The sequence below is a fragment of the Pongo pygmaeus genome, chromosome 3 (assembly GCF_028885625.2).
Source record: "Pongo pygmaeus isolate AG05252 chromosome 3, NHGRI_mPonPyg2-v2.0_pri, whole genome shotgun sequence".
Taxonomy (NCBI): domain Eukaryota; kingdom Metazoa; phylum Chordata; class Mammalia; order Primates; family Hominidae; genus Pongo; species Pongo pygmaeus.
In genome coordinates this window covers 49,020,188-49,040,629 of record NC_072376.2, presented here as the reverse complement: position 1 = coordinate 49,040,629, position 20,442 = coordinate 49,020,188, and the positions used below count along the sequence as shown (strand labels likewise).

Here is a 20,442-nt window from a genome sequence, read left to right as displayed (position 1 = left end):
TACCTGTCTCAGGAACTGTAAACCTCTGTCCCCACTGATAACCTTTACTGAGAAAAGCTGAATACTTACGAATACATCATGAACCCAGGACTGGGGCAGCTTCTATTCAGTCACCATATGATCTGTATCAGCAGGTTAGGACTTGGAGGCTGCAAAATAACGACAGTCACTGGCAACAAGAAAGGAAACAAGTTTGACAGGTTTAGTGAGTGAGGTATGCAGTCTTCTAGCCTGATAAGAACAAGAACATGATCAATTTGTGCCAACTGGCTCCACACAGTGAACTAATTGTCAATATCCGCATAGAGAAGCTCCAAGTAGTAGAGGGCTCAGAATGTGCAACTTGTGATGATTCAGAAGACCACACTTTTCCAGTTGGGGAAGTATGATAAGCATTGAGGTGTGGCCCCAATTTGCTTTCCAAAAAAAAAATTAACTATCAAAACAAAACACACTAGAGCACACTGATGGCACTTCTTATTTGTTCATTAGAAATATTCAGTCTCTTCCCTTTGAGGGAATAACAAGGTGTAGTGGAGTGGAGAAGACCTGAGTTATGAACCAGGGCACTTGTCTCAGCCATTATTCGGCTTATTGGGACTTACTTTCCTCTTAAGGAAAACGGCAAGACTGTATTAGCTTTTCTTAATACTGTCCATTTTAGCTCTAAATATAATAGAATGTATTGAAACAATTTATTTACCCCAAAAAAGGCAGAAAAGGAAGGTAAATATCAAAAGTAAAAACGTATTTTCTTCTTTCTTATTATTAGGAATAACTTTGTCCATCTTAGTGGTAAGAATTCCCCAGTATTTACAAACTGTCCCTTTAAATACTTTCATGTATCTATAGAGAATTTAGTATAAATACATGAACTTCTTATAAAGATCAGAAAAGTTACAAAATAGAAATTACAATTTTAAGAGCTACTAAGGCTCAGAGTCAAAAGACATTAAAGAAAAATGATAAATTTGTATTTTGGTTGTACAGAATATCTTCATCTAAAATGCTAAAAATGCAATGTGCCTCTAATTGTAATACTTTCATTATAATGCTCTGCAAAGGTATTAAAAGGAACTATATTTTCCAAAACATTTGACAAATGAAAAAAATGAAACAGATTGTCAGTTTGTGTAAACACCAACAATATGACAAAAGACATATGACAATACAATTTTGAGTAGAACTAAAAATGTCTAAATAAGTAGTTAATAAAATTTATCAGTCAGTTCACACTGAAATCTATAACTTCATTTAGCAAAAGTAACTTTCATCTTTGGAGCATTACTTTTTTTCAAAAGTAAAAAATTCCAAAATCTAACAAAAAGGTGCTAGAAAAATTGTATTCATTTTAGTATATAAATATAACTGATTATTTTCATTTTTATATAGTATATGTAGTAGTATTTGTGCTAATTTGAAATTAACATTGTGTAAATATTCTTTTTAAATGGTTTTAATGTTTACATTTAATCATTTCACATTAATAATGAACTAATACTTTATAATCCTTATTTGTTAAAATTCATAAATATATTCTCAGCCTCTTATATTAGTAAATAATAATACAGCAGACAATAAGCTCTGTGGCTTAACTGAGGGAAATTAGGCTTTATAAGAAACATGTGCAAGTAATTACAAGCAAGTCCAGCAACCAGCTTTGAGGATTCTGGATTAAAACATGTGGTATGCATAGATTTATTCTCTCAAGAAAATCAGTGTTTTCATATTGAATCACAGGACATGGTGGGTGGAACTTAGGAGATACAGCAATATTTACTTTAACCATGTTTAAAAAGTTAAAGATTACAGTAGAAGCTGTTTTATTTTTAATGACTCAAAAATAGAGATTTAATTGTCTCCCATCGGAATATTTTCTGTTTGGCCATTCTTTCAAATGATCTTTTATTTGAATAGTTTTAAAGTTTGTGTTTATTGGTTTTTATTTTCCCCCTCCTTCGACTTTCAGTGACTATGTAAAATAACTCATTTTTTTTCCCTGACATAATAGCTTTACCACAGTGGGGTGACAGTATACCAGGCTACTAGATAAGCTGCCTGGGTTCAGTTTCTGCACTGGCATGAATTACCTTTGTGAAAATAGGAATGTTCTTAACCTTTCTACATCTCAGATCCTCCCTCTGTAAAATGGAGATAATATTTGTCTCTAATTTAAAGGAGATAATAAATGTAAAGGACTTAAAATAGTATCTGTCCCATATTAATGTCCTTAGCACAGCTAGGTACTTTATTTTTTCTCACCCCCTTTTTTTTGTGATTAGCGCTATATTGCTAATTGTTCTCAATAGACTTCAAAAGTGGTACTCTTCTGTCTATATGGCTCTCTTTTCAGCAATATATTGTCTCAAGTTCTTTGTCTCAATTGTGATAAATAGGAGGAAGGGTACTAAGATGAATGACTAGAGGCACTTCACACTTGCCTCCTCCACTAAAAGTACCAAAATTAGTGAGTAATCACACTTTGAATAGGTCAAAAAACATGAGAATTTAACAGAAAAGTAACAGGGAATACCAAAAGCAAGAAGAGGGGAGTGAAGATGACCTGCTCTGCCATTGCTGGCTAGGAGTCAAGAGACTCCCCAATACAGGGAAATGGTGAGAGACACTCAGAGGTCTAAATGTCTACAGTGGACTTTGGCAATCCTTGCCACAGCCCCTCAACCCTATAAGCCTTTAAACTAACATAGGGAGCTGCTGAGAGATTGTGTGACAACACTACCCCAAGATGAAGCCCAAACTGGATTCCACAAATTCCTGGATATCTAAGCAGCTACCACAAGGTGCCATTTTAGAGCCCTACCCCCAAACAACTATGCGCTGTCCTAGAGCCCAGTGGTGCTGGGACTGAGGTGCAAGAGAAGCAGCAGCAGTTGTCCCTGTGGCACAGGCAGAAGCAATCATGGCATAATGCACACACGGCTTAGATGCAAGTGAGGTGCCAGCTACCACAGCAGGGCCTGAGGAGTGGGCACTGTGGGGGCTAAGGCATAAGTAGTGCACAGATTCCCACCCACCAGCATAGGCTGCTATCACTGAAGGTGGCACTGCCTCTGCCAGTGGAAGGGCAGCAGCATATCCACTGCCACTCCTCGCTTGAGCATCCTCCCAATGGCCTAAGGATTGCCCTGGCATTGCCTACCACAGCCTATACAATCACAGACCAAAAAACAAGCCCACCCCACCTGGATTTAACACCCTGCTACATGCCAGAACATACAGTATGGAAAACAGAGAATTACCCAGCCCAATACTGTTGGCACCTGAATACTCTTCTCAAGGGACTGAGATTAAGCCTATCCACCTGCCACTACCACCATAGCTGACACCTACCTGCAGGCACCACCTGCAGGCCTGGAGACTGACTCATCCAGTTCATTGCAGCCACCACCAACACCAGTTCACACTGCCTAGGACCTAAGTGGTTGTCCTGCCACTGCCATCACCCACATCACATCAGCTGCACAGAAGCCTAAGAACTTGCCCACTTGACAAGCCCACTGTAGCAACTATCAGCATCTAAGTAAGCTACCTAAAGGCCCAAAAATCAGCCTTCCTGGAACCAATGGTACCAGTGTATGCCACCATGGGGCCCAAGAACAGGTACCTTTAGCCCACCATTGCCACCACTGGGGCCCAAAGACTGGCCTACCTGTGCCGGTCTCCAAAAAAACTGCACCACAGCTTCATTAATAACATCACTTTAAACCACCAAGAAAATAACAGATACCACTGACAATATTTACAGCCAGATAAATCATACAGAGACTACACTAATGGACACACCGAGAATCAAGACCAAAGTGCCTGAGTTATCAACTCCATAGATTCAACCTCAGGAAAAAGTGCCCTCTATGACAGCAAATTCAAGAAATTCAAAGAAACAACTGTTACATCAATGTGCAGATATCAATGTTAGACCACAGAAAACATGAAAAAGCAAGGGAATGTGTATTAGTCTGTTCTCATGCTGCAATAAAGACATACCCAAGACTGGGTAATTTATAAAGGAAAGAAATTTAATGGACTCACAGTTCCACATGGCTGGGAAAGCCTCACAATCATGGCAGAAGGCAAAGGAGAAGCAAAGGCACATCTTGTCTTACATGGCGGCAGGCAAGAGAGAGGTCATGCAGGGGAACTCCCCTTTATAAAACCATCAGATCTCATGAGACTTACTCACCATCACGAGAACAGCATAGGAAAGACCTGCTCCCATGATTCAATTACCTCCCACCAGGTCCCTCCCATGACACATGGGAATTGTGGGAGCTACAATTCAAGATGAGATTTGGGTGGGGATGCAGCCAAACCATATCAGCATATGACACCTTCAAAAGAACACAACAATTCTCCAGCAAAGGATACCAAATAAAAAATAATTCATGAAATCCTAGGCACAAAATAAAGTTGATTCTAAAAATGCTCAGTAAGTCACAAGAAAATTCCAAAAGTAATGCAAAGAAATCAGAAAACCAATTCAGGATATGACTGAGAAATTTACCAAAGAGACAGATATCATACAAAAAGAATCAGACATATTTTGGGACTGAAGAACAACAATAGACTAGATCAAACAGAAAAATCTCAGACCTTGAAGACAGGTCTTTTGAAATATCCCAGATAGACAAAAATAAAGAACAAAATAAAAAAGAATGAGCAAAGCCTTATGACCTATGGGAAACCATAAAATGACAAAATATTTGAATTATCAGAGTCCCACAAGGTGAAGAGAAAACAAAAGTGTTTGAAAACCTGTTTAACAAAATAACAGATGAAAACTTCCCAAGTCTAGCAAGAAATATAGACAGCTGAAATAGAGGAGGTGCTGAAATCACCAGACACAATGCAAAAAGGATTTCTGCATTACACATTATGCTCAAAAGGTCTAAAGTCAAAGAAAAATAGATAAATCTAAAAACAGCAGAAAAAAAAAAAGTATCTAGTCACCTATAAAGGAACTCCCATCAGACTAACAATGAATGTCTCAGAAGGAACTTTACAGGCCAGGAGAGAATGGGATGATATGTTGAAAGTGTAAAAAAAAAACAAACAAACAAAAAAAAACCCTGCCACCCAAAAATATTATACCCAGCAAAATTATCCTTCATAAATGGAGAAATAGTCTTTCCCAGACAAGCAAAATCTGAGAGAATTCATCATCACTAGCTGTTCCTACAAGAAATGCTCAAGGTAGCCCTAAAGCTGTAAGCAAAAGGATCACATTTACTATCATGAGGCCACATATGTGTATTTGCTTTATCACTGATAAAGCAAATACAAAAATGAGAGAGAAAAAGAGCTAAAATGGTACCACTACAGAAAACCACAAAGCCACAATGACAATAGGAGAAAAAGAGAGGAACAAAAAATACACAAAACAACCTGAAAACAATTAACACTATGATATAAACAAAACCAGACATATCAACGGTAGCCTTGAATGTAAATAAATCAGATTTTCAGAGATGCAGACAACAGATAAAAAACCATGACCCAAATATATGCTGCTTATAAGAAACACACTCTACCTCTGACAAACTGATAAAGCACTAAATCCAGGGAGAGGATTTAGCAATTCTAAATATATATGTGCCCAACACTGGAGCACCCATATTCATAAAGTGGGGATTTATCCTAGGGATGCAAGAATGGTTTAAAATACATAAATTAATAAATATAATATATCACATCAACAGAAAATAAACATGATTCATCACATCAACAGAAGGACAAAATCCAAAACCATATTATCAGTCTCAATAGACACAGTAAAAGCATTTGATACAATTCAACACCCCTTCATGTTAAAAGCTCTCAACAAACTAGGCTTAAAAGGAACATACCTCAAAATAATAAAGGCCATATATGACAAACTGACAGCTAACATTATATTGAATGGAAAAAAAGTTGAAAATCTTTCCTCTAAGAACTCGAATAAGACAAGGGGGTCCGCTTTTACTGCTCCTATTCAGCACAGTAATGGAAGTCCTAGCCAGAGCAATCAGAAAAAAGAAAGAAAGAAAAGATAATCAAATTGGAAAAGAGGAAGTCAAATTGTCTCTCATTGCAGATGATATGAGCTTATATTTAGAAAAACCAAAAGTCTTTACCAAAAAACTCTTAGATCTGACATGCAAATTCAATGAAGTTGCAGGATACAAAGTCAACATACCAAAATCAGAAGTGTTTCTATACACCAATAATGAAATAGTCAAAAAAGAAATGAAGAACACAATCCAATTTACAATAACTACAAGAAAATATAATACATAGAAATAAATTTAACCAAGGAATGGAAAGATCTCTGTAAGAAAAACTACAAAATACTCATGAGAGAAATCAAAGAGGACACAAACAAACCAAAAGACGTTCTATTCTCATGGACTGGAAGAATTAATATCTTTAAAATGACCATACTGCCAAAAGCAATCTACAGATTTCTATCAAAATACTAACATCATTTTTCACAGAAATAGAAAAAAGAATCCTAAAATTTTATGGAACAAATAAGAGGCTGAATAGACAAAGCAATCCTGAACAAAAAGAGCAAAGTTGGAGGAATGACACTACCTGATATCAAAACATATTACAAGGCTATATTAATCAAAATAGCGTAATGTTGGTGTGAAAACAGACACTTAGGCCAATGGAACAGAATAGAGCACACAGAAATAAATCCACATATTTAGAGCAAACTGATCTTCAAAAATGGTGCCAAGGACATACACGGGTGAAAGGGCACCCTCTTCAATAAATGGTGCTGGAAAAATTAGATATCCATATGCAAAAGAATAAAACTGGACCCCATCCTTCACCATGTACAAAAATTAACTCATAATGGATTAAAGACTTAAACATAAAACCCAAAACTATAAAACTACCAAAAGAAAACATTGGGAAAACATTTTGTGACATCAATCTGGAAAAAACTTTATGGCTAAGACCTTAAAAGCATTGAGAACTAAAACAAAAATAGACAAATGGGAATACATTAAATTAAAAAGCCTCTGTACTGCAAAGGAAACCATAGTCAGGAGGCAACCTGTTAAATAGGAAAAAATACGTGCAAAATATTCATCTGACAAGACACTAATATACAGAATTCACATGGAACTCCAGCAACTGAACAACAGCAAATAAGCACATTAAAAAAGTGGGCAAAGGCAGGAGTTCAAGACCAGCCTGGGCAGCATAGTGATACCCCATCTCTACAAAAAGTAAAATACAATAAAAATTAGCTGGGTGTGGTAGCACATGCCTGTAGTCCTAGCTAGTTGGGGGTCTGAAGCAGTGGGGTTGCCTGAGCCCAGGAGTTTGAGGTTACAGTGAGCTTTGATTGTACACTCCAACCTGGGTGACAGAGTGAGATCCTGTCTCTAAGAAAAACAAAAACAGTAACCAAAAAAAAAAAAAGTGAGCAAAGGATATGAACAGGTAATTCTCAAAAGAAAATATATAGGCTGGGTATGGTGGCTCACACCTGTAATCCCAGTACTTTGGGAGGCTGAGGCGTGTGGATGATGAGGTCAGGAGTTCAAGACCAGTGTGGCCAACATTGTGAAACTCTGTCACTACTAAAAATACAAAAATTCGCCAGGTGTGATGGCGGGCACCTATAATCCCAGCTACTCGGGAGGCTGAGGCAGGAGAATCGCTTGAAATCAGAAGGCAGAGGTTGCAGTGAGCCAAGATCATGCCAACAGGTATATAAAAAAATCCTCAACATTGCTAAGCATCAGGGAAATGCAAATAAAAATCACAACGAGATGTCATCTTACCCCAGTTAGAATGGCTGTTATTTAAAAATAAATAACAGATGCTAGAGAGGATATGGAGAAAATGGAACTCATATACTGTGAGTGGCAATGTAAGTTAGTATAACCACTATGGAATACAGTATGAAGACTTCTCAAAAAACTAAAAGTAGAACTGCCATACAACGCAATAATCCCACTACTGGGTATCTATACAAAAGAAAATGAATCAGTATATCAAAAGGACACCTGCACTTGCATGTTTATTACAGTACTGTTCACAATGGTAAAGGTATGGAGTGAAGCTAAGTGTTCATAAACAGACAAATGGATAAAGAAAATGTGGCATATATAAACAGTGGAATACTATTAGGTCATAAAAAAAAATAGTCATATCATTTGCAGCAACATGGATGGAACTGGAGGTCACTGTGTTAAATTAAATAAGCCAGGCAGAGAAAGACAAATGCCACATGTTCCCATGCAGATAGAGAATAAAGTGATAGATTCCCATGGCTGGGAAGGGAGTGAGTGTAGGATGGGCCAATAAAGAGAGGTTGGTGAATGGGTACAAACTTATAATTAGATAGAAGAAATGAATTCTAATATTTGATAGTAGACTAGGATAACTAGAGTTGTCAACAATATATTGCATATTTCAAGGTAGCTAGAAGAGAAGACTTGAAATGTTACCAACAAATAGAAATGATAAATACTCCTCAAGGTGATGGATATTCTCAAATACCCTGAAGTAATCACTACACATTCTAGGCATGTAGAAAGCACTCATATGTATCCTATAAATATGTAAAATATTATTTATCTACAAAAAGCAGGGTAACAGTTTATGTGTGGGAGGGGTGAGGAAGGTACATGGGAATTCCTTGAACCTTCTGTTCAATTTCATGATAAACTTAAAATATACTATATTCTGAAAGAATATAGTATATTAAAAACAAACAAAAATGTGATAAATGATTAAAACATTGAACTATTAGGTCCTATTTCATGTAGCACGTGAAGATTTTAAAAAGAGTGATCTTCATATGGCTTTACAAGCCTTCATAAAACAAATGCTGAGGGTTGACAGGCATCAGTAATTTATACTATAAAAGTGAAATTACTATACGTTAATTTTATTTCATTAGCATTCAGCACCCTTAGTTAGACACATATTGCCACATGTGGGCCAACACCACACTGTTTTTTTTGTTTGTTTGTTTTTTGTTTTTTTCGAGACAGATTCTCACTCTGTCGCCCAGGCTGGAGTGCAGTGGCATGGTCTTGCCTCACTGCAACCTCCGCCTCCTGGGTTCAAGCGATTCTCCTGCCTCAGTCTTTGCAGTAGCTGGGATTACAGGTGGGCGCCACCACACCGGGCTAATTTTTGTATCTTTAGTAGAGACGGGGTTTCACCTTATTGGCCAGGCTGGTCACGAACTCCTGACCTCAAGTGATCTGCTGGCCTCGGCCTCCCAAAGTTCTGGGATTACAGGCATGAGCCACCATGCCTAGCCCACACTAGTTTCTATTGCTGCACTGTTGAATGATTTATTATCAGTCAAAAGATCATGCATGCTTGATGAAATACATCAATAAGGAAAAGTCAACGATAAAATTACATGACTCCAGGATGTCAAGGGGAGAGTTAAGATATTGCCAAATTGATCATGTTTCTTCAAAATCAAAGAAATGTTTTTAAAACCCCAACATTTAGAATAGGCTTTCTAAAAGGATTCTGTGCCCTTCCCTGTAATTTTGGACTTTAAAATAAATTAATTAAATGTTTAATAAATGAGTCATCAGCAAATAATTTAATTTATACCTACCAATAACCTAAAGGTTGGCCTTAAGTTTTGCCTTGTGCTTGTGATGCAATCAATGTACTATTTTTCCACTGAAGAAAGAACATAAGAGAATTTAGTGCAGAATCACACCTTTCCAAGTACGAGCAATCAGATCCAAAAGATGAGCATCCAGAAGACACAATCTTGGAAAGAAGAGACCACCTTCAAGGAGACAGAGAGTCCCATGAGTCAGAATGAATGAAACATAGGCCTGAGGAAAGGAAGACCGAATTGGGTGGCCTTTATCATAAGAATTGATATGATTTGTCTCAAAAAACTAAGACAATAAAAATTGGAGAAACTCACTATAAAATCTATTCATTTCTATGGATCACTTCCACTTGCTCATTAAATTCTGGAACTGAGAAAAACAATATATGTACATTTTAACTCAAAAAGTGTGTCTTGGAACACATCAATGTTCAAGTCAATAATTTTTTGTCAGATCTTAATTGTTTCTTTTAGAAAACTTTATTTTTAAGCAAAACATATATTTTACACATAAGAGGAAAAGATCACATTTGAATTATCAATATATAACTTAATTACTTCATTATAACCATATTCAAAGGTATACGTACTCTATTATTACTCGAAGGTAAAGTGTGAAATGGTATCCTTGCTGATAAATATGTGTAATAGTACCTAAAACAATTTATCAGTTTTAAGCAGTACAGTGAAACTGCAGGAACTGACTTACACAGCATTCTTTGGTCTCCTCCTAGTTTTGGGGGTTTCTATTTTCCAACAGATGTCTAGCTGAACTCTATTATTTGTTGATTTCTCCTTCCAACACACATTCATGCTCACTAAAGACTATACTTGCCCATAAAAAGCATTTTCATCATATGTCTATTTTTAAAAAATCTTTTAATAGCTGTTTTCTACCTCATCAAGAATATACTCAATGAACTTCAAAATTTTCTAAGAATTAAATCTATCCCAACTTCATTTCTCATAATAGGTCACATTATGAACTTTAAGTCTAACTAAGCTTTGTCATTTTTAAAACATGTAATTCTCATTCTAACTTTGTAATTTATCTTCTATTATCACAGCCTCCTTCCCATTGGAGTATTCTCTATATTCTTTTCTCTCACTTAAATATGACACTTTGAAAAAGCTCAATCTAATTACCACCTCCTTAATGAAATCTCTGTGAGATTAGGACAGCAGTTTAAAGTGCACTTCCTGTGTATAGACTGCTTGGACTCAAATCTTTGTCCTGCTATGAACTTTTTGACTTTGGTTAAAGCACTTTTTCTGTGCCTCCATTTCTTCGTCTGCAAAAGAAAGATGAAAATAGCATTTATCTTTTAGAATAGTTGTGAGTAGCAAATGAAATAATGAATGTAGATGACTTGAAACACTAATAAATCACTTAATAAATATTACATCATTATCAACAATGACAACAGTTTAGTAGTAGTAGCATACTATTCCATAACTCTTAGCCTCTCCTCTATGAGTGATAGATTTCTTGGAATACTATGTAAGAAATCACTTAATAAGCCGGGCGTGGTGGCTCACGCCTGTAATCCCAGCACTTTGGGAGGCCAAGCCAGGTGGATCAAAAGGTCAGGAGTTCAAGACCATCCTGGCCAAGATGGTGAAACCCCGTCTCTACTAAAAATAGAAAAATTAGACGGGCGTGGTGGTAGGCACTTGTAATCCCAGCTACTCGGGAGGCTGAGGCAGAGAATTGCTTGAACCTGGGAGGTGGAGGTTGCAGTGAGCCGAGATCATGCCACTGCATTCCAGCCTGGGTGACAGAGCGAGACTCTGTCTCAAAAAAAAAGAAAAAAAACGAAATCACTTAATAAATATTATAAATATTACATCATCATCAACAATGACAACAGTTTAGTAACAGTAGCACACTATTCCATAACTCTTAGCCTCTCCTCTATAAGTGATAGATTTCTATCACTTATAATCCATGACATACAATTTAGCCCTTAATTATATGTGGATTTGTGTTATTTGCTATTGTCTTATGTATTACTCTAGTTTTGTCTCTTTAAGTACATTAAAAATCCTAAAGACCCTAGAAACAAAGCAATGACAAACCAAAGCTTGAGTCCAGTGTTAACAGAAGCAGTCTATTCTGGAGGTAGGAAATAAGCAAATACATTACCTGTAAAGAATTTTAAAACAAAGTTGGTGTGGTTATTATGATGATCACCTCTCATCAATAATTTTAAACAACACTATTGATAAAATATACCTCCATGCTGGGGGTAGACTACTATACACTGACACCCTACCCCCACTCTTCCTCCTAAATCACTGCTCTAACATGACCCTTGCAGGAATTAGATTTTTCCTGGTCAGTATTGGGCAGGAAATACTGAAGGCAGCATTATTTTTCAAATTTTTTACTATGTTCCACAGTAAAAATATATTTTAAATCACAGCACAGTACACACATAGATACACATACATGTTTCACAGGAGTCATGTGACTACTAAAAGGTCATGGCACTGATTTTGAAAAAAATATTGATCTAATTTGATCCTTAGCAATCCAAATTAGAACTACCAAGAATCTTTTCTAATATGAATTAGGTAGTTTCCCTGGGGTCCTGTGAACTAGATCTATTTCAACACTGAAACAAACTAGACTTCTGATACTGAGGGGTAAAAAACAGAAATGAAAGAGTTGATTTACTTTCCTGGGCCTTGTATCCTAATATGCATAAACAATAGATAATTGTGTATAACAAAGCTAATCCCCAGGCTCAGGGACGAGTATGATGGACTCCCCAACTTTGTTCTATGGAATTTCTATTCCCAAGTGTGGCCCTAACCATCTCTCAATGTCTCCTCCATTTCTATTCCTCATCTAAAATATGCTTATTACTCTTATTGAATTCTAGCCAAATTTGTATTCAATTCCAAATTCACATAACAGTGAAGCTCATCAGTGTCCATGCCTTTCTAGACCATGTGTTTTGTTTCATTCATCTCCAGTGAGTGTACTAACTCTTTAGTTATCTCTCTCACTATCTACCCATAAATCAAGTACCTGTCACTGGAGAAATTACTTTATGCCCGTAATTCATGAATGAAACCAGTCATGATGCAGTATTGGCTGGTCAGGATTTCCTCCTGAAAGCTATAGTTAGAAGCCTAATTAACAGTAAGATGAGAAGTTTAGGCTTAATGACACATTTAAAATATTACAAATTATTCCTTCTTACCTACTCTCTGGTTTAGGAAAGAGACCAGTTGTAAACAGAGACTTAATCATTATTATAAAATTTCCAGAAATGTATTTAAACAACTAAAATTTTATCAAAAAGCCCTTGGTAAATATTGAAAACAGGATGATGTATTCTTAGCTCTACATGAATGGCCATACGGTTACTTCACATCAACTAAAAAGATGACCTAAATCTGTTTTAGTAGGGATTGTAGGGATTCATTATAGATTAATATGCATACTTTCTCTGACTAGCTAGTGTTAATATGGGCTTTTATTTCCTCTAAGCCATGGTTTCTCTAATTGTTTAAAATTAAGGATATAAATATTATTAACAGTTTTCTGTATGTTCATGATAATATAATATAGCAGGAAATTATACAAGAACGTTTAACTACTAAAGCCTTGTAAATAAAAACACTATTTGCAAAAACGTGATTTTCTACATAGAAATTCCAAGCTAATTAAGAGGAAAACTGAACTAATGAAGAATTTCAAGGTAACTTGATACAAAAAATAAATATACCAAATTAAGTAACTTTAACACTATAAGCCAACTGTAAATAATTAAAAAATCATTTCATTCACAAGACCAAAAATCATACAATAATAACCTTTTAAAATGTGGAGAACTCATGTAAAAAAAGTTATATACATTTTTAAAATTTAACTTAAATTTATTTTACGTTCTGGGATACATGAACAGGATGTGCAGGTTTGTTACACAGGTAAACGTGTGCCATGCTGGTTTGCTGCACCTATCAACCCATCAACTAGGTATTAAGCCTCAGATGCATTAGCTATTTACCCTGATGCTCTCACTCCCCCGACGCCCCCTGACAGGCTCCAGTGTGTGTTGTTTACCTCCATGTGTCCATGTGTTCTCATTGTTCAGCTCCCACTTATAAGTGAGAACATGCGGCATTTGGTTTTCTATTCCTGTGTTAGTTTGCTGAGGATAATAATGGCTTCCAACTCCATCCATGTCCCTAAAAAGGACATAATCTCATTCCTTTTTATACTTGCATAGTATTCCACATTGTATATGTACCACATTTTCTTTATCTGGTCTATTGACAGGCATTTGTGTTGACTCCATGTCTTTGCTATTGTGAATAGTGCTCCAACGAACATACGCATGCATGAATCTTTATAATAGAATGATTTATATCCCTTTGCATATATGCCCAGTAATGGGATTGCAGGGTCAAATGGTATTTCTGGTTCTAGGTCTTTGAGGAATCGCCACACTGTGTTCCACAATGGTTGAGCTAATTTACATTCCTACCAACAGTATAAAAGTGTTCCCATTTCTCCACAGCCTTGCCAGCATCTGTTGTTTCTTGACTTTTTAATAATTGCCATTCTGACCGGCATGAAATGCTATCTCATTGTGGTTAGGGTTTGCATTTCTCTAATGATCAGTGATGTTGAGCTTTATTTCATATGTTTTTTGGGCATGTAAATGTCTTCTTTCGAGAAGTATCTACTTATATCCTTTGCCCGATTTTTAATGAGGTTGTTTGTATTTTTCTTGTAAATTTGCTTAAGCTTCTCATAGACTCTATATTAGACCTTCGTCAGGTGGATAGATTGCAAAAATTTTCTCCCATTCTGTAAGTTGTCTGTTCATTCTGATGATAGTTTCTTTTGTCATGCAGAAGCTCTTTAGTTTAATTGCATCCCATTTGTCAATTTTTGCTTTTATTGTAATTGCTTTTACATTTTCATCATGAAACCTTTGCCAATGCCTATATCCTGAATGTTATTGTCTAAATTTTCTTCTACATTTTTTATAATTTTGGGTTTTACATTTAAGTGTTTAATCTATCTTGAGTAAATTTTTGTATAAAGTGTAAGGAAGGGGTCCAGTTTCAATTTTCCACATATGGCTAGCCAGTTCTCCAAGCACCATTTATTAAATATGGAATCCTTTCCCCATTGCTTGTTTTTGTCAGGTTTGTCAAAGATCAGACAGTTGCAGATTTGTGGTCTTATTTCTGAGATCTCTATTCTGTTCCATTGGTCTATGTGTCTGTTTTTGTACCAGTACCATGCTGTTTTGGTTACTGCAGGCTTCTAGTATCGTTTGGAGTCAGGTAGGGTGATGCTTCCAGCTTTGTTCTTTTTGCTTAGGATTGCCTTGGCTATGGGGCTCTTTTCTGATTCCGTATGAATTTTACAGTAGTTTTTTCTAATTCTGTGAAGACTATCAATGGTAGTTTAATGGGAATAACATTGAATTTATAAATTACTTTGGGTAGTATGGCCATTTTTACAATATTGATTCTTCCTATCCATGAGCATGGAATGTTTTTCCATTTGTTTGTGTCCTCTCTGATTTCCTTGAGGAGTGGTTTGTAGTTCTCCTTGAAGAGGTCCTTCACTTCCCTTGTTAGCTGTATTCCTAGGTGTTTTATTCTCTTTGTAGCAATTGTGAATGGTAGTTCATGCATGATTTGTCTCTGCTCATCTATTGCTGGTGTGTAGGAATGCTTGTGATTTTTGCACATTGATTTTGTATCCTGAGACTTTGCTGAAGTTGCTTATCAGCTTAAGGAGGTTTTGGGCTGAGACCATGAAGTTTTCGAGACACAGGATCATGTCATCTGCAAACAAGATAATTTGACTTCCTCTCTCCGTATGTGAATGATTTTTATTTCCTTCTCTTGCCTGATTGCCCTGTCCAGAATTACCAACACTATGTTGAATAGAAGTGGTGAGAGAGGGCATCCTTGTTTTGTGCCAGTTTTCAAGGGGACTGCTTCCAGCTTTTGCCCATTCAATATGATATTTGCTGTGGGTTTGTCATAAATGGCTCTTATTATTTTGAGGCATGTTCCATCAATACCTAGTTTATTTAGAGTTTTTAACATGAAGGGAAGTTGAATTTTATCAAAGGCCTTTTCTGTGTCTATTGAGATAATCATGTGGTTTTGGTCATTAGTTCTGTTTAGGCGATGAATTAAATTGATTTGCATATGTTGGACCAGCCTTGTATCCCAGGGATGAAGCTGACTTAATCGTGGTAGATAAGCTTTTTGATGTGCTGCTGGATTTGTTTTGATAGTATTTTATTGAGGACTTTTGCATCAGTGCTCATCAGGGATATTGGCCCGAAATTTTCATTTTTGGCTGTATCTCTACCAGGTTTCAGTATCAGGATGATGCTGGTCTCATAAAGTGAGTTAGAGAGCAGTGCCTCCTTTTCAATTGTTTGGAATAGTTTCAGAAGAAATGGTGCCAGCTTTTCTTCGTACCTCTGGTAGAATTCAGCTGCAAATCCATCTGGTCCTGGGCTTTTTTTGGTTGGTAGGTTATTTATTACTGTCTCAATTTCAGAACTCATTATAAGTCTATTCAGCGATTCAACTTCTTCCTAGTTCAGTCATGGGAGGGTGTATGTGTTCTCAGAATTCAATCATTTCTTCTAGACTTTCTAGTTTATTTGCATAGAGGTGTTTATAATATTCTCTGATGGTTGTTTGTATATCTGTGGGGTCAGTGGTAATATCCCCTTTACCATTTTTTATTGCATCTATTTGATTATTCTCTTTTATCTCCTTCATTAGTCTAGCTACTGGTCTATTTTACTAATTTTTTCAAAAAAAAAAAAAACAGCTCCTGAATTCATTGATTTTTTAAAGGGTTTTTTGTTTCTCTGTCTCCTTCAGTTCTGCTCTGATCTTGGTTATTTCCTGTCTTCTGCTAGCTTTTGGGTTTGTTTGCTCTAGTTTCTCTAGTTCTTTTGGTTGTGATGTTAGGGTGTTGATTTGAGATATTTCTAGTGTTGTGATGTGGGTATTTCATGCTATAAATTTCCCTTTTAACACTGCTTTCACTGTGTCCTAGAGATCCTGGTACATGGTTTCTTTGTTCTCACTGGTTTCAAAGAACTTCCTGATTTCTGCTTTAATTTCATTATTTACCCAGGAGTTATTCAGGAGCAGGTTGTTCAATTTTCATGTAGTTGTGTAGTTTTGAGTGAGTTTCTTATTCCTGAGTTCTAATTTGATTGTTCTGTGTTCCAAGAGACTGTTTGTTATGAGTTCAGTTCTTTTGCATTTGTTGAGGATTGTTTTACTTTCAATTATGTGATCAGTTTTAGAGTAAGTGCCATGTGGTGCCGAAAAAAAAAATGTATATTCTGTTGTTCTAGGTGGAGAGTTCTGTAGATATCTGTCAGGTCCACTTGATCGACAGCTGAGTTCAAGCCCTGAATATTCTTGTTAACTTTCTGTCTCAATAATCTGTGTAATATTGATAGTGGGGTGTTATAGTCTCCCACTGTTATGAGAATCTAAGTCTCTTTGTGGGTCTCTAAGAGCTTGTTTTATGAATGTGGGTGCTCTTGTAGTAAGTGAACATATATTTAGGATAGTTAGCTCTTCTTGCTGAATTGATCCCTTTACCATTATGTAATGCCCTTCTTTGTCTTTTTTCATCTTTGTTGGTTTAAAGTCTGTTTTGTCAGAAACTAGAATTGCAACCCCTGTTTTTTATGATTTCCATTTGCCTGGAAAATTTTCCTCTATCCCTGTATTTTAAGCCTATGTGTTTGCACATGAGATGGGTCTCTTGAATCAAGCACACCAATGGGTCTTGACTTTTTATCCAGGTTGCCATTCTGCATCTTTTAATTCGGGGCATTTAGCCCATTTACATTTAAGGTTAATATTGTTATGTGTGAATCTGATCCTGTCATCATGATGCTAGCTCATTATTTTGCAGACTTGTTGATGTAGTTATTCCATTTTGTCACTGGTCTTTGTACTTCAGTGTGTTTTTGCAGTGGCTAATAACATTTTTTCCTTTCTATATTTATTGCTTCCTTCAGGAGCTCTTGCAAGGCAGGCCTGGTGGTGACAAATTCCCTCAGCATTTGCTCAGCATCTGAAAAAGATCTTATTTCCCCTTCACTTATGAAGCTTAGTTTGGCTGGATATGAAATTCCAGATTAGAAATTACTTTCTTTAAGAATGTTGAATATTGGTCCCCAATCTCTTCCGGCTTCTATGGTTTCTGCTGAGAGGTCCGCTGTTAGTCTAATGGGCTTTCCTTGTGGGTTACCTGGCCTTTGTCTCTGGTTGCCCTTAACGTTTTTCCCTTCATTTCAACCTTGGAGAATCTGATGATTATGTGTCTTACTGGGGTTCTCTGGATTCCCTGAATTTGAATGTTGGCCTGTCTTGTTAGGTTGGAGAAGTTCTCCTGGATGATATCCTGAAGTATGTTTTCCAACTTGTTTACATTATCCCCATTTTAGGTATAGGTTCAGTCACAGGTTGAGTCTTTTTACATAATCTCATAGTTCTCAGAGGCTTTGTTTGTTTCTTTTCCTTCTTTTTCTCTAATCTTGTCTGCCTGTCTTATTTCAGCAAGATAGTCTTCAAGCTCTAAAATTCTTTCCTCTGCTTGATCTATTCAGTTATTGATATTTGTGCTGCATTGTGAAGTTCTCATGTTGTGTTTTTCAGGTCCATCAGGTCATTTATATTCCTCTCTAAACTGGTTATTCTGGTTAACAGCTCCTGTAGTGTTTTATCATGATTCTTGGAGACTTTGAATTGGGTTAGAACATGCTCCTTTAGCTCAGTGAAGTTCGCTATTACCCACATTCTGAAGCTTACTTCTGTCAATTCATCCACCTCATCCTCTGCCCAGTTCTATGCCCTTGTTGGAGAGGTGTTGCAATCAAGTGGGGGAGAAGAGGCACTCTGGCTTTTTGAGTTTTTGGCATTTTTTTCATTGATTCTTTCTCACCTTGTGAGTTTATCTAGCTTCAATCTTTGAGGCTGCTGAACTTTGGATGGAGTTTACATGGGACTTTTGTTGATGCTGTTGTTGTTGCTTTCTGTTTGTTTTTCTTTTAACCCTGAGGCCTCTCTCTGTAGGGCTGCTGCAGTTTGGTGGGGGTCCACTCCAGACACTATTCGCCTGGGTCCCTCCCACACCTGGATTGTCACCAGTGGAGGTTTCAGAACAGCAAAGATGGCTGCCTGCTCCTTCCTCTGGGATCTCTGTCACAGAGGGGCACCTGCCTGATGCCAGCAGAAATACTCCTGCATAAGGTGTCTGGCAACCCCTGTTGGAGGGGGTTCTCACCCAGTCAGTAGGCATGGGATCTGGTACTCACTTAACAAAGCACTCTGGCTGCCCCTTGGCAGAGGGGGTGTGCTGTGCTAGGGGGAGTCCCACTTGTCTGGACTGCCCAGATTCCCCAGAGCCAGCAAGGAGAAAGACTAAGTCTGCTGATCCATGGAGACCATGGACACCACTCTCTCCAGGGGCTCAGTCCCAGGGAGATCAGAGTTCTGTCCCTAAACCCCTAGCTGGAGTTGCTGAAGTTCCTGCAGGGAGGCCCCATTCAGTAAGGAGGGATAGGTCAGGATCTGGCCTAAGGAGAAAGTCTGGCCACCATCTGCCACAGCCATTGTGCCGTGCTGTGGAGAATTCCTCCTGGGTCCAAACCATCCAGTCTCCCTGCAGTGGGATAATTTAGGAATCAGAGAGACCGAGGGGTTGAGGAGGATACTTATTATTTATTATTTAGGTACACCGGCCCAGTCAGATTAACATCCAAAAAGACTGAGCCCCAAACATAGAGTCTGGTTACCTTTTAAGCATTTTGTGGGGTGGGGTGAGATCTGTGCAGGGGGAAGCATATTACAGAAGCAAGAAACAAAGACAGTTATTCAATTGAGACATGCATTACATCATTTCTTACTTTTCAAGGAAAAACATGTTTTACAACTTGAGATTATCTGTTTAGTGACCTTGCAGCTGCATAGCTAGAGAAACAGAGTCTTCATAATGCCTCGGAAAGAGAGAGATAAGGCTCACTAGCCACAGAAAAACAGGCAGTTATTTTTTAAAGGACTTTGGCTCTTTCTCTTCCTCTGGGAGAATTGGGTTTTCTTACATACAACTGAGTTTTTGCTTAGACATTCTTTAATTTCTTTTAACTCCTGTTTCATCCCCAGTACTGGCAGGGGAAAACCACAGACTGGAGCTGCAGTGATGGCAGCTGCCCCTCCCACTGGGAGCTCAGTCTTAGGCAGCAGGCAGCCACAGTGATGGTGGCCTCCCCTCCCTCTGGGAGTTCAGGCGTCTTAGGCAGCAGGCAGCCACAGTGAAGATGGCTGCCCCTTTTCCTGGGGAACTCCATAGTCTTGGGAAGTCTCCATCCAAGTGGCTACTGAGAATCTGCACAGTTCTATGCTTGGGACCCAAGGCCTCAGTGGCATGGGCTCACAAGAGGGATCTCCTGATCTGCGGGTTACACACATCCATGGAAAGAGCATGGTTTCCTGGGGAGGGTAGCACCATCACTCACTGCCTCCTTTGGCTGGGGATAGGAGCTCCCCTTGCCCCATGTGGCTCCCAGGTGGGCCATCACACCACCCTGCTTTTCCTTGCTCTCTGTGTGTCATGCCAACTTCCTACAGTCCCAGTGAGAGAACCTGGATACCTCGGTAGCTGGTGCAGGATTCATTCACCATTTTCACTCTTCTCAGTGGGCGCCTCTGACCACAGCTGTTTCTAGTCAGCCATCTTGGCCTCTCCCCTAGTTACATGCATTTTAAAGAGAAGATAAACTACTACAAAGATATGC

The 20,442-nt window shown here is 37.7% G+C and overlaps 1 protein-coding gene across 1 annotated transcript in view; it reads right to left on the bottom strand.

The window, feature by feature from the left end:
• The window catches only part of TMPRSS11F (transmembrane serine protease 11F), a 125,467-nt gene that overhangs the window by 72,567 nt on the left and 32,458 nt on the right, over positions 1 to 20,442 (bottom strand). The window contains exon 2 of the mRNA XM_054485450.1: positions 70 to 149. Coding sequence (XP_054341425.1) covers positions 70 to 80 — 11 coding nt within the window. The 5' untranslated portion in view covers positions 81 to 149. The remainder of the gene's footprint in view (positions 1 to 69; positions 150 to 20,442) is intronic.